This window comes from Oncorhynchus tshawytscha, unplaced genomic scaffold, assembly GCF_018296145.1.
Source record: "Oncorhynchus tshawytscha isolate Ot180627B unplaced genomic scaffold, Otsh_v2.0 Un_contig_4568_pilon_pilon, whole genome shotgun sequence".
NCBI lineage: Eukaryota > Metazoa > Chordata > Actinopteri > Salmoniformes > Salmonidae > Oncorhynchus > Oncorhynchus tshawytscha.
The window spans coordinates 13934-28687 of record NW_024607583.1 but is presented as its reverse complement, the minus strand read 5'-3'; the positions used below and the strand labels follow the sequence as shown (position 1 = coordinate 28687).

Sequence of the window (14754 nt, the reverse complement as noted above, 5' to 3'; positions counted from 1 at the left end):
CATTATTCTTACCGCAATCGCTTATTTTATTTTGATGTTCCTTACTTTTGTTCCCTCTACCTAATAGTATTTAAACTATGATAGGGATCACTCTGTAAATGTATTAAGCTGATAGAGGATCACTTTTGGCCAAAAAGTTAAAAGCATCCCTCTTCAACTTTATACACTGTCACAGGAGGGCTGCGCACTCCCTCTTCTGGACGTTCTGTCTAACCACATCCAACCTGTTCCTATCTTTACAGTTCTATCCTCACACACAATTGTATTACAACATCTTTCTCATTCATTCGTTTATTTCCATTCATTCATTCAATCCTTTTGTTTTTACCTAAAAACAAAACAGTCTCTCCCTCTGGACTTAATTCACTTCCACAACATAAGTCTAATGTGATCAGATTTCTATGATATGACAAGACTACTGTCTAATCGGATCAGTTTGTCTTCATATCCTATTCATCCACCCCGTATTGATCTTTATTCTACGTTAGAGCAATATCGTGGCGCGACCTACTGATTTATAAACCCCCGTTTTGCTAGACGAAGCGTTTTATATTCGCAGGATTTCCTTTTTCAGTTGAACGTCGCACAATCAGGCCAGCGTTCTTCCTGTTTCCTATATATCCACCCGTACAGTCCTTCCTTTCAAAGCGATAGCCATGTGTATTTATTTACTAAATACTCATCCGTACAGACCTTTTCCTTGAAGCGGTAGCCATGAATATTTATCTATCTTACTACTTATTTATTTTCTAAACATATAAGCAGACGGCTGTAGCCCTGTGCCTGATTCCAGCCGCTCAGCCAGAGAGCGCAAAACACTCGCACCAGCCAGCCCACACAACAGTCCCCTGCATGAATGGCTCAACGAGGGGGGCCGTCCGAATCACGCACCCGACACGGGTCGCTCGCTCAGGTTGAGTGAACTGTGTTTACGCACATCTCAAAACAGATCCTGAAACGGTCGAGCCCGGCCAAACTGAATCAGACGGAACAACTCCCCCAATCAAACCAGACACACAGGTCCGTCCAAGCAGTCCGACCAGAGCAAATGCCGGCGCCCTCCGTCCAAGCACCCGACACCAGCGAAGTTCACAGCCCCCGCTTACTTATTCACTTAGACATGCATGCACATTCGTATTTGCTATACAATTTCCAAGCTAACACACACATGCAAATTCATTGAATTTCAAAAAGTTCTTTCGTTTCTATAGTCTTTAGGAAATTTGAGAGAGAGACCTACTTGACGTTCCCCCTACTGGGACAGGATCTCTGGAACAATCTATGCAAACATTACTACAGTAAGCTCTTTGCTTACCTTGTTTATTTATAGTTAGGTGGCCACCCTTGTTTGTCCAAAAGACCCCGCCGTCAGCCAGGAACGCCCTGGTCTCTGTCACTCCTGGCAAGCTCGCCAAGTCTGTGGTGGAAAATCGGTTCCAATATGACACAACCAAGAACTTTGTGAAAATCAAAAGAGACTTTCAATACAACAGTATCACAAGCCGGAGTGGTCCGCGGAACACACACACTTTTTCAGAGCACTCGCTCTGAGTTATACACATACCATATAAGTCCCTCCCATATGCAAATGGAGTTTGCATCCTGCTTGTTCAGCCCAATAACGCCCACATCTGCTTTCCGTCAGATTATAATGATGACAAGACCCTTGCTTTGACCTAAAGATAATATACGTCCCTCTATCCTGTGGCCTGTGTTTTGACCCTGTAATTAACTCATGTGTCCCTGTGTATGTGTGTCTTTTATCTCCTCTAGTTTTAGTGTGTCCAGCTGTCCTGGTGCCCATGTGTCACCTTCTCTTCATATGGTTGTCTAAGATCAACAGACTTATGTGTCTCCCCTGTCATGTGATTGATGTCTATAATCCATCAGTTGGTCATTTGGCTGACCCCCTCCTTTGTATATCCCTCTGATCTTTGTATGTCCAGCTGGTCTAGGCGTCTATGTGTCTGCATTTTTAGTGTTTCCAGCTGTCCCATACTCCCATGGCCTTTCTCTGGCTTCCTGTCCTATACAATAGACAATGCATTTTACCAGAACGGGAAATGAACCCATAAGTGTACCTTTCTCTTGTGTTACAATATTTATGTATATAATTTCTCCCATATTATACATAAATATTATACATAAATCATTGACAAAAGCACAACACATATATTATTTATGGATTGATCATATCAAATATCAAAACATTTTTATCTGCTCCAAAACAATTACATGCTGCGCAGGAACCACTGACTCACTGCATTATTCTATAGTATTACCAAGACACCTGCTGTTAACTCTTAACTACTTAGGACAGCTCACGAGGTGTCCTAAATATCTGCCGACTAGGTGGGACTAAAGACTTGCATAGCTTTAATTTATACCCATAAGTGTAAACTGTCTTTATTCTCAGCACTTATACGACCAATGTTCTACTCTGAGACACTTTGTGGGTATGGACCAAGATCTCAATATATTGTAATAAAAAAACAGAATGTTTGTTTTACATAATGATAAAAAATGAATAATACCAATGTAACCCATTGTAAAGACTGGGTTTAGTTGATCCGCGTTCTGGAACTGTCCGCGTCCCCGTACAGAACTGTCCGCGTCCCCGTACAGAACTGACCGCGTCCACGTTCGGTGTGGCGCCAAGCCGGTTACGCGCAGAGTGGACTGAGGTGATCTTGGGGAATAACGACGGAGTTTGTTACAGTGTTGAGACACCGAAGTTTATTGTTCAATTTGCTTTTTTCTTTACGGTCAGGGACAGTATGAGTGTAGCCAGATCCTTTTCACTCTCTATCCTTGTTTCAATTTGTGTTTCACCGGATTCGTCATCATCATCGAGACGAGGGACAGAACGACCTGCTAACTAACCAAGCTAGTCGGTACAGCTCGGTAAGCTAGCTAGCTACTCTACCAGCAGCATCCTAGTTATCCTAGCTAGTCGGTACAGCTCGGTAAGCTAGCTAGCTACTCTACCAGCAGTATCCTAGTTATCCTAGCCAGTTGGTACAGCTCGGTAAGCTAGCTAGCTACTCTACCAGCAGCATCCTAGTTATGCCAATAAATTACATCATTCAACCCTCCCGGTTAGTAAATTTACCTCAACATGCCCCCGGAGAAGGAAGAGTAACGACACCAGCCTTTTAGCGGGGCTGACAGACTGACTACAACGCTCGCGTCGCTAAATTAATTTCGTTATTAAAAATGACACACTGCTCGCGCGCGCCAACGAGCGTCTAGAAGTCAGTTCTATTTGTGACGCAGTTCGCGCTGCATCTCCTCATTGGTTTATAGAAGCAGGTACCCACGTGCCATCTCCTTCATTGGTTTATAGAAGCAGGTACCCACGTGCCATCTCCTCATTTAGCAAAAAAACATAACTTAACATAAACATAACTTCTTTAAACAATAAAAGCTAATTTACAAACATTTCTGAAATGGATATATAGCGTTTTGGAATGAAACTCTTCTTATGTTTCCCCATCTGAGCTCAGAGTAGATGAGAGATGTAATGTTTGTCTCTGTTGTGTTGAAGTCCAATCAAGCAGGAGAGACCAGCCTCCCCTGTACCCAGCTGTGTGTCCATGAAGAGTGACAAGTCTATGGGTCAACCTATATACTTTAGAGAGGGAGACTTTTCTACTGAACAAAGGTAAGAAGAACTCATGGGTCCTGGTCAGTGAGTTAAACAACACTGTCTCTAGTCATTTCTCCTCTCCCATTTTCCCATTTATTGTTGTTGTTTTCACAATCCATAGGCTAATCATTTTGCCCATTTTCATAGTCTTAAAACAATATTAAACAAACACAACATTCCCTCCCTGTGTGTGTGTGTGTGTGTGTGTGTGTGTGTGTGTGTGTGTGTGTGTGTGTGTGTGTGTGTGTGTGTGTGTGTGTGTGTGTGTGTGTGTGTGTGTGTGTGTGTGTGTGTGTGTGTGTGTGTGTGTGTGTACTCCTGGATGAGGAGATGTAATCTCATGTTTTGTCCACAGAAACCAACAGGAGAGATCAGAGTCAGAGATTCTCAGTGGTCAGTCTTCCCAGAGTCATCAAACAGACCTGGCCTCCATATTCAGTGTATGTGGTCCTGTTATGTACATTTGTTTTTGTTTATCTCAAGTAAAGTTGATCTGTCAATCATTCATTAAAACCTCTTGCTCCTACTTGAGACGCAGACGTCCCAACTAGAGCTCTGGAAATGCAAATGCGCTACGCTAAACGCTAATAGTATTAGTTAAAACGCAAACGTTCCTTAAAATACACATGCTTGGTATTGAATTAAAGCTACACTCGTTGTGAATCCAGGCACCTAGTCAGATTTTTAAAATGCTTTTCGGCGAAAGCATGAGAAGCTATTATCTGATAGCATGTAACACCCCAAAAGACCCGTAGGGGATGTAAACAAAATAATTAGCATAGTCGGCGCTACACAAACCGCACAATAAAATATAAAACATTCATTACCTTTGACCATCTTCTTTGTTGGCACTCCTTGATGTCCCATAATCAATACTGGGTCTTTTTTTCGATTAAATCGGTCCATATATAGCCTAGATATCGATCTATGAAGACTGTGTGATAAACGGAAAAAAATAGCGTTTCATAACGTAACGTCATTTTTTAAAAGTTAAAAAGTTGACGATAAACTTTCACAAAACACTTCGAAATACCTTTCTAATGCAACTTTAGGTATTAGTACACGTTAATAAGCTATAAAAATCATCAGGAGGCGATGTAAATTCGATAGCTGGTCGTCTGGAAAAAATGTCCGGAAAAACACCGGGCCAATGCATCAAGTTGGTGGTCGGAGGGAATCGGTTCCCTTTGGTCGGATCTACCAAGAATCAAACCCGAATCAAATGAGAAGACTCTATACATCCTGTGGAAGCTGTAGGTACTGCAACCTCGGCCTCATTTAATACGGTTCACCTTTAACAATCGGTTGAAGTGGCGCATGGATATTTTTTTCCATTTCCAGTGATCAGATTTTCCTGCGCTTTTCGATGAAACAGACGTTCTGTTATAGTCATAGCCGTGATTTAACCAGTTTTAGAAACGTTAGAGTGTTTTCTATACACACATACTAATCATATGCATATACTATATTCCTGGCATGAGTAGCAGGACGCCAAAATGTTGCGCGATTTTTAACAGAATGTTCGAAAAAGTAGGGGGTAGGCTTAAGAGGTTTTAATGTGTTAATGAGAAAGCATTTTGTCTCTTGCTTAACTTATTTACTTGATTTATTTCAGGTGCTTGAAGAGAATATTATGACATTTGTGAAGAACGAGCTGAAGATGTTCAAGAGGATTCTTGGTCCAGAACTCCCAGAAGGCTTTCAGAGTCAGAAGCAGGAAAGGGAGGTGGTGGATGCTGAAGATGAGAAGCAGGACAGCAGTGCCAGAGAGGGGGCTCTGAAGATCACACTGCACATCCTGAGGAAAATGAACCAGAAGGAGCTTGCTGACACACTGGAGAAATGTAAGAGCTGTCTGCCTCATGTTGAATGCTGTTTTGTAACATTTAGAACCTGTAGCTAAAGTACAGCTAAAGCAGCTGTGTAACTCAATGATATTGTAGCAGCCTTAACACAACACCTAGTGACCTCATCAAGTAGCAGCAGGGATGTGTTGTGCTGATTAATTTAGAGAGAGAGAGAACATTAATAATACCATCAATAATACCAATAATAATATAATCAGTCACACCAGTCTGTAATGCATTATGAAAATATTTAAACTTCATCACAGTACACATTTATACAGTCAGTTTAGAGAATAAATTCATGTAATTTAATGTAATTTAAAACTTTATAACAGTCCTTCAATACTGTAGGTAGTAAAACAGAAATAATATTAATATCCTCTGTGTTATTTCTAGATTCAGATGAGCTTGCTGTGATTTGCCAACGTGAACTCAAATCTAATCTAAAGAAGAAGTTTCAATGTGTATTTGAGGGGATCGCTAAACAAGGAAACCCAACACTTCTCAATAAGATCTACACAGAGCTCTACATCACAGAGGGTGGAACAGGAGAGGTCAATAATGAACATGAGCTGAAACAGATTGAGACAACAACCAGGAAACAAGCAAGACCAGAGACTGCAATCAAATGTAACGACATCTTCAAACCCTTAACTGGACAAGACAAACTTATCAGAACTGTGCTGACAAAGGGAGTCGCTGGCATTGGAAAAACAGTCTCTGTGCAGAAGTTCATTCTGGACTGGGCTGAAAGAAAAGCAAATCAGGATGTCCAATTTGTATTTTCATTCCCTTTCCGGGAGCTGAATTTGATGAAAGGGGACAAACACACTTTCATTGAACTTCTTAATCACTTCTCAATGGAAACCAAAGAATCAAGAATTTCCAACTTCGACAAGTACAAAGTTCTGTTCATCTTTGATGGTCTGGATGAGTGCCGACTGCCCCTAGACTTCCAGAAGAACAAGATCTGTTGTGATGTCACAGAGTCAACCTCAGTGGATGTTCTGCTGACAAATCTCATCAAGGGAAATCTGCTTCCTTCTGCTCTCATCTGGATAACTACCCGACCTGCAGCAGCCAATAAGATCCCTTCAGGGTGTGTTGACCAGGTGACAGAGGTACGAGGGTTCAATGACCCACAGAAGGAGGAGTACTTCAGGAAGAGATTCAGTGATGAGGACCTGGCCAACAGAATCATCTCACACATAAAGACATCAAGGAGCCTCCACATCATGTGCCACGTTCCAGTCTTCTGTTGGATTTCTGCAACAGTCCTTGAACACATGCTGAAACATAAGAGAGAAGAGATGCCCAAGACTCTGACTGAGATGTACACACACCTTGTGGTGTTTCATACCAAACAGAAGAATGAAAAGTATCTTGGGGAAGAAGAGACAGGTCCACACTGGAATAAAGAGAGCATTCTTTCACTGGGAAAACTGGCTTTTCAACAGCTTGTGAATGGCAATCTGATTTTCTATGAAGAAGACCTGAAAGAGGCTGGCATTGATGTCAGTGAAGCCTCAGTGTACTCAGGATTGTGCACACAGCTCTTTAAAGAGGAATGTGGGCTGTACCAGGTCAAGGTGTACTGCTTTGTTCATCTGAGCATTCAGGAGTTTCTGGCTGCTGTATATGTGTTCCTCTCATTCATCAACAACAATGAGAATCTAATGGACAAACTGCAAACAAAGTCCAGTATCTTTTCTTCGCTTTTCAGAGAGAAGCCTAAAGTTACTGAAGTTACTTTCTACAAGAGTGCTGTGGATAAAGCCTTACAAAGTGAGACAGGAAACCTGGACCTTTTCCTCCGCTTCCTTCTGGGCCTCTCACTGGAGTCCAATCAGAAGCACTTACGAGGTCTACTGACAAAGACAAGAAGCAGCTCACAGAGCCATGAAGAAACAGTCAAGTACATCAAGGCGAAGATCAGGGAGAATCCCTCTCCAGAGAGGAGCATCAATCTGTTCCACTGTCTGAATGAACTGAATGACCGTTCTCTTGTGAATGAGATCCAATTCTACCTGAGATCAGGAAGTCTCTCAAAACCCAAACTGTCATCTGCACAGTGGTCAGCTCTGGTCTTTGTGTTGCTGATTTCAGAAAAGGATCTGGATGTGTTTGACCTGAAGAAATACTCCAGATCAGAGGAAGGTCTTCTGAGGCTGCTGCCAGTGGTCAAAGCCTCCAGAGCTGTTCTGTGAGTAAATAAAATGACATCTATTACAGATTCAGGTACCCATTTGGGAACCAACGTAAACTGGGACGTGGCGCATGGAACGCAAAAATATTCTTAGAAATATTTAACCTCCACACATTAACAAGTCTAATAGCTCAAATGAAAGATAAACACCTTGTTCATCTAGCCAGCAAGTCAGATTTCTAAAATGTTTTACGGCGAAAAAAAGGCACATATTTATGTCAAACCACCACCAAAGACACAGCTAATTTGAATTAGCCACGTTGAACAAAATATGCAATCAACAACCGCAGGATTAAAAGAAAAATAACTCACTAACCTTTTGAAAATCTTCATCAGATGACAGTAATAGGACATGTTACACAGTACATTTATGTTTTTTTCAATAATATGCAATTTATATCCATAAATCTCTGTTTACAATGACGCCATGTTCAAAAAAATGCTACTCAGATGTCCGGAGAAATGATGATATCCCCGGAGATAACGTCAGATAACAGCAATACACATCATAAACTTTGACTAAATATACATGTTCTACATATAGTTAGAAAGATACACTTCTTCTTAATGCAACCGCTGTGTTACATTTATTTTTAACGTTACAGAATTCGTTCACTATGTAATAATATGAGACGGCGCTCAGAAATTAGCATTATGTCTCCTCTATCTCGGAGTCCACATAAACCCATAATTAACACGTAAATATTCCCTTACCTTTGATGTTCTTCGATCAGAAGTCGTGGAAGAAGTTATACTTACCAAAAACTGCGTTTTGTTTTCAAGTCTGTGTCTTTAGGTTATCAAACACGACAAATTCCGGTCGAAATGCAGGCAAAATTCTAGTGGATGCGCATCAAAACTTCAAAATTACATATTATATGTCGACTAAACTGGTCAAACTAAGTGCAGAATCGAGCTTTAGCATGTTTTTAACATAGAAAACAATCCTTAGCATGAACAGACAAACATCGTTTGGTGAATCTTGGAACAAAGGGAGCTCCTGACCCGACGTGCGCATGAAAGTACTTTCGCGTGACCCGGAGGTTTCAGCCCGCCACAACTCGAGGGAGCACTCGATTCTCACAATGAGAGGCCCCACTGAAAGGGGACATCGCGCTGAAGAGATAGGAACTGTTCCCAGATCTGTGGCTGGTTGGGAAGGGTGGGGGCGATGACATCAAAGTTGGCCCAACTTTTCTGTTGTCAAGAGAGAGTTTGGGAGAATGGATGCCCTGAGAGTTCTGCTTTACATACAGACATAATTTGAATGGTTTTAGAAGCTTTAGAGTGTTTTCTATTCAATAATAATTATTATATGCATATATTAGCAATTTTGTACAGATTTTTTTTCTGTTTACTATGGGCACGCAATTCCTCCAAAGGGGGCAGTAGTCAGCCCTTAACAGGTTTTAAGAACTAATCATCAGTAAGAAATACTCAGTTTAGAGAAAAATATTTATTATTGAATAACTTTTTGAATCAATGTATATATTTTCACATTAGTATAACAATATGACCATACAAATCTTGGAGACGGAAGATAAATCTATATGTTGTTTGAGAGAATAAACCAAATGCATCTGCCATTGTCCTTCTACACTACTGGTGTTAAATTAACAGTGTGTTTGTGAAGTCATGATGATCTCTTTGTCAGGCTGTCAGGCTGTGGAGTCACAGAGGAAGGCTGTACTTCTCTGGTCACAGCTCTGAGGTCAAACCCCTCACACCTGAGAGAGCTGGACCTGAGTAACAATGACCTGAAGGATTCAGGAGTGAAGCTGCTCTCTGCTGGACTGGGGAATCCCCACTGTAAACTGGAGACTCTGAGGTCAGTATTCCTATAGTTGGTCAACAAGTGATAACTGTTCACAAAAATAGAATAGATGTGGACTGTATACTCAATACAATCTAAATCTAAATAAACAGTACAGAATGTCACCTTTTATTTCAAGGTATTTTCATACATATATATTTTACAGTTTATAAATGAAACCCTTTATGTATCTAGTTCTCCCATTTGAAAAAGTCAATAATAATTTTGGATAAATTATTTCAGTCATAAGTTTAGTATTTGGTCCCATATTTCTTGTTGAATGTATTTGCAGGTTGTTTTGGTTGTGTTTTGGATGTTTTTCCTAATAGAAACTGAATGGTGAATAATGTCCTGTCATTTTGAAGTCACTTCACTTGTATTGTCAGTAAGAATAGAAGATGTTTATGGACACTTCTACATTCATGTGGATGCTACCATGAGTATGATGAATAATCAGGAATGAATCGAGAATGATGATGAATGAGAAAGTTACAGAGGCTCAAAGATCCCCTCTGTTATTGGTAATGGTGAGAGGTTAGTATGTTTTGTTGTATCCTCTGTTATTGGTAATGGTGAGAGGTTAGTATGTTTTGTTGTATCCTCTGTTATTGGTAATGGTGAGAGGTTAGTATGTTTTGTTGTAGTCTCTGTTATTGGTAATGGTGAGAGGTTAGCATGTTTTGTTGTATCCTCTGTTATTGGTAATGGTGAGAGGTTAGCATGTTTTGTTGTAGCCTCTGTTATTGGTAATGGTGAGAGGTTAGTATGTTTTGTTGTAGCCTCTGTTATTGGTAATGGTGAGAGGTTAGCATGTTTTGTTGTAGTCTCTGTTATTGGTAATGGTGAGAGGTTAGCATGTTTTGTTGTAGCCTCTGTTATTGGTAATGGTGAGAGGTTAGCATGTTTTGTTGTAGCCTCTGTAACTTTCTCACTCATTATTATTCGTGATTCTTTCATGATTTTTCTTAATCATGGCATCATCAGGATTAATTTATTATTGTTTAGAAACATGTTATCTACTCTCTTAGACAGAAAAGTACTCCACTCATCATCCACCATTTTATTATTGGGCAAAACACAACCAAAACACAACCAAAACAAACTGCAAATGCAACCAACGAGTTTACGACAAAAAACAAAAATGTTGACTATTTTAATACACTATGAGTGAATTGTTCAGAATACTTAAGACTTCTTCAAATGGGGAGACTGGAAACATAAATTGTTTTCATTTTTAATGGTGAAACACATATGTCTTAAAATACCCTCAAATTAAAGGTGACATTATAAACTGTCACCTCATATGAAACATTTGACCCCAAATCCAAAATGTTGGAGAATAGAGCCACATTTAAATGTTAGCTTCACTGTCTAAATAGATATGGTGTGGACTGTATACTCAATACAATCTAAATCTGATACCTCACTGTCTAAATAGATATGGTGTGGACTGTATACTCAATACAATCTAAATCTGATACCTCACTGTCTAAATAGATATGGTGTGGACTGTATACTCAATACAATCTAAATCTGATACCTCACTGTCAAAATATATATGGTGTGGACTGTATACTCAATACAATCTAAATCTGATACCTCACTGTCTAAATAGATATGGTGTGGACTGTGTACTCAATACAATCTAAATCTGATTCCTCAATGTCGAAATAGATATGGTGTGGACTGTATACTCAATACAATTTAAATCTGATACCTCACTGTCTGTCTTCTGACTGATACTGCTTTTAAACTGGTCCTGTCAGTCTACTATAATATTTGTACTATACATGTTTCTATCTGCAGGCAATACTTTGATCATTTGTCATTTTTTATGATGATACCCTATTTTACGAATAGATATGGAAGGTTTCAGGAAACTGATATATCTGAATATGTTGAAAAAATATACTGCCACTATTTTCACCACCAAAGAAAAGCAGTGTCATTTTAATATGATTTGACTCTTTGCAGGCTGTCAGGCTGTCTAGTCACAGATGAAGGCTGTGCCTCTCTGGTCTCAGCTCTGAGGTCAAACCCCTCACACTTGAGAGAGCTGGACCTGAGCTACAATCACCCAGGAGACTCAGGAGTCAGACTGCTCTCTGCTGGACTGGAGGATCCACACTGCAGACTGGAGAAACTCAAGTAGGTAGAGGGTTTATGTCAATGTTCATATCAGACATGTTTGACTTATCAGGCTAGTTAAGACAAACATTCTTACCAACACTTGGACAAAGTTGTATGTTGACTGAGAGTGGCCAGTGTGTGTGTGTCTCCAGTGTGTTTGTGTGTGTGTGTGTGGCCAGTGTGTGTGTGTTTGTGTGTATCTCCAGTGTGTGTGTATCTCCAGTGTGTGTGTGTGTTAGTGTCTCCAGTGTCTGTGTGTGTGTTCTGTGTGTGTGTGTCTCCAGTGTGTGTGTGTGTGTGTGTGTGTGTGTCAGTGTGTGTGTGTGTCTCCAGTGTGTGTGTGTGTCACTCCAGTGTGTGTGTGTGTGTCAGTGTGTGTGTGTGTCACCAGTGTGTGTGTGTCACCAGTGTGTGTGTGTCTCCAGTGTGTGTGTGTGTGTCACCAGTGTGTGTATGTATGTGTGTGTGTGTCTCCTGTGTGTGTGTGTGTTTGTGTGTGTGTGTGTGTCTCCAGTGTCTCCAGTGTCTGTGTGTGTGTGTTTCCTGTGTGTGTGTGTTTCCTGTGTGTGTGTGTCTCCAGTGTGCGTGTTTGTCACCAGTGTGTGTGTGTATGTGTGTGTGTGTGTGTGTATGTGTGTATCCAGTGTGTGTGTGTGTCCATTGTGTGTGTGTCTCCAGTGTGTGTGTGTGTCCATTGTGTGTGTGTCACCAGTGTGTGTGTGTGTCCATTGTGTGTGTGTCACCAGTGTTTGTGTGTGTGTGTGTGTGTCTCTAGTGTGTGTGTGTGTGTGTGTAGTGTGTGTGTGTGTGTCTCTGTGTGTGTGTGTCATCAGTGTGTGTGTGACCACTGTGTGTGTGTGTGTGTATGTGTGTGTGTGTGTGTCACCAGTGTGTGTGTGTGTGTGTGTGTGTGTGTGTGTGTGTGTGTGTGTGTGTGTGTGTGTGTGTGTGTGTGTGTGTGACTCCAGTGTGTGTGTGTGTCACCAGTGTGTGTGTGTCTCCAGTGTGTGTGTGTGTGTCACCAGTGTGTGTATGTATGTGTGTGTGTGTCTCCTGTGTGTGTGTGTGTTTGTGTGTGTGTGTGTGTGTCTCCAGTGTCTCCAGTGTCTGTGTGTGTGTGTTTCCTGTGTGTGTGTGTGTGTTTCCTGTTTGTGTGTGTCTCCAGTGTGCGTGTTTGTCACCAGTGTGTGTGTGTATGTGTGTGTGTGTGTGTGTATGTGTGTATCCAGTGTGTGTGTGTGTCCATTGTGTGTGTGTCTCCAGTGTGTGTGTGTGTCCATTGTGTGTGTGTCACCAGTGTGTGTGTGTGTCCATTGTGTGTGTGTCACCAGTGTTTGTGTGTGTGTATGTGTGTGTTTGTGTGTCTCCTGTGTGTGTGTGTGTGTGTGTGTGTGTGTGTGTGTGTGTGTGTGTGTGTGTGTGTGTGTGTGTGTGTGTCTCCTGTGTGTGTGTGTCATCAGTGTGTGTGTGACCACTGTGTGTGTGTGTGTGTATATGTGTGTGTGTGTGTCACCAGTGTGTGTGTGTGTGTGTGTGTGTGTGTGTGTGTGTGTGTGTGTGTGTGTGTGTGTGTGTGAGTTCAGGTGTATCCCTCAATGACTGTCTGTTCTTCTGCTTACCGCTACAGTGTGGAACATGGTGGAGAGAACAGAATGAAACCTGGACTTAGAAAATGTGAGTGTTGACTGCTGTGAAGAATATGACTAAGAATAAGTCTTAATTCAAGTTAAGTCAAAGTCAAAGACCAACATCATTACTGACTTGGTCATATTAAATATCAGCTGTAGTTCTACAGAAGCAGAAATCAGGGACACCAACGTTTACAAAGAGTTGCTTTGACAATGTGTGTGTGTGTGTGTGTGTGTGTGTGTGTGTGTGTGTGTGTGTGTGTGTGTGTGTGTGTGTGTGTGTGTGTCTGTGTGTCTGTGTGTCTGTGTGTGTCTGTAATTATTAATGGGAATAAGTGTGTTTTATATTACCATACAGTATAATATATGACCATTCAACAAGTCTCACGTTACCTTAACTTCTCCTTTTGATACCTAGAAACATCTACATTAAATGAATTAGTGAAAAGTGAGTTAACATTCTAATGTGATTGATGATGATTTCTAATATTGTGTCTGGTTTCATCCATCAGATGTCTGTGATCTCACACTGGACCCAAACACAGTAAACAGACACCTCTCTCTGTCTGAGGGGAACAGAACGGTGACATGGAGGACAGAGGAGCAGCCGTATCCTGATCACCCAGAGAGATTCGAGTACTGTGAACAGGTCCTGTGTAGAGAGGGTCTGACTGGGCGCTGTTACTGGGAGGTAGAGTGGAGTGGGAGGGCTGGTATAGGAGTGACATATAAAGGAATCAGCAGGAGAGGAAGGGGTGAGGACTGTTGGCTTGGACACAATGACAAGTCCTGGTGTCTGTTCTGCTCTGACAACAGTTACATTGCCTGGCACAATAATAATCCCACTACCATAGACGTCCCCTCCTCCAGCTCCCACAGAGTAGGAGTGTATTTGGACTGGTCAGCCGGCACTCTGTCCTTCTATAGAGCCTCCTCTGACACACTGACCCACCTGTACACATTCACCTCCACATTCACTGAGTCCCTCTATCCAGGGATTTGGGTTCATTTCTCCTCAGTGTCCCTGTGTTAGTGATACACACACACACACTGGACACAGACACACACACACTGGACAACACACACACACACACACACTGGACAAACACACACACACACTGGACACACACACACACACTGGACACACACACACACACACACACACTGGACACACACACACTGGACACACACACACACACACACACACACACACACACACACACTGGACACACACACACACACACACACACACACACACACACACACACACACACACACACACACACACACACACACACAGACACACACACACACACTGGACACACACACACACACACACACACACACACTGGACACACACACACACACACACACACACACACACACACACTGGACACACACACACACACACACACACACACACACACACACACACTGGACACACACACACACACTGGACACACACACACACACTGGACACA

At 41.7% G+C, this 14754-nt stretch overlaps 2 protein-coding genes across 2 annotated transcripts; both read left to right on the top strand.

Annotated features, from left to right (window-relative positions):
* Positions 1-3518: 3518 nt before the first annotated feature.
* On the top strand, positions 3519-9851 carry LOC112241952 (NLR family CARD domain-containing protein 3). The gene is made up of 6 exons (XM_042312515.1): positions 3519-3664; positions 4005-4089; positions 5265-5493; positions 5893-7699; positions 9357-9413; positions 9845-9851. Exons 1-6 carry the CDS (start codon positions 3597-3599, stop codon positions 9849-9851), a joined length of 2253 nt encoding a protein of 750 aa, XP_042168449.1. The 5' UTR covers positions 3519-3596.
* A 3909-nt stretch (positions 9852-13760) lies between these two features.
* On the top strand, positions 13761-14407 carry LOC121842774 (stonustoxin subunit beta-like; the record flags this gene model as incomplete). The annotated part of the gene is made up of 1 exon (XM_042312516.1): positions 13761-14407. A coding segment is annotated over one exon (546 nt), but the record flags the coding sequence as incomplete, so codon positions are not given.
* Positions 14408-14754: the final 347 nt, after the last annotated feature.

Excerpts from the sequence above, each read along its gene's own strand:
- LOC112241952 (XM_042312515.1), top strand. The coding sequence starts at position 3,597 with ATGAAGAGTGACAAGTCTATGGGTCAACCTATATACTTTAGAGAGGGA. Across the intron at positions 4,090-5,264 it reads ACCTGGCCTCCATATTCAGT|GTGCTTGAAGAGAATATTAT; the intron begins GTATGTGGTCCT and ends GATTTATTTCAG. Across the intron at positions 7,700-9,356 it reads AAAGCCTCCAGAGCTGTTCT|GCTGTCAGGCTGTGGAGTCA; the intron begins GTGAGTAAATAA and ends TCTCTTTGTCAG.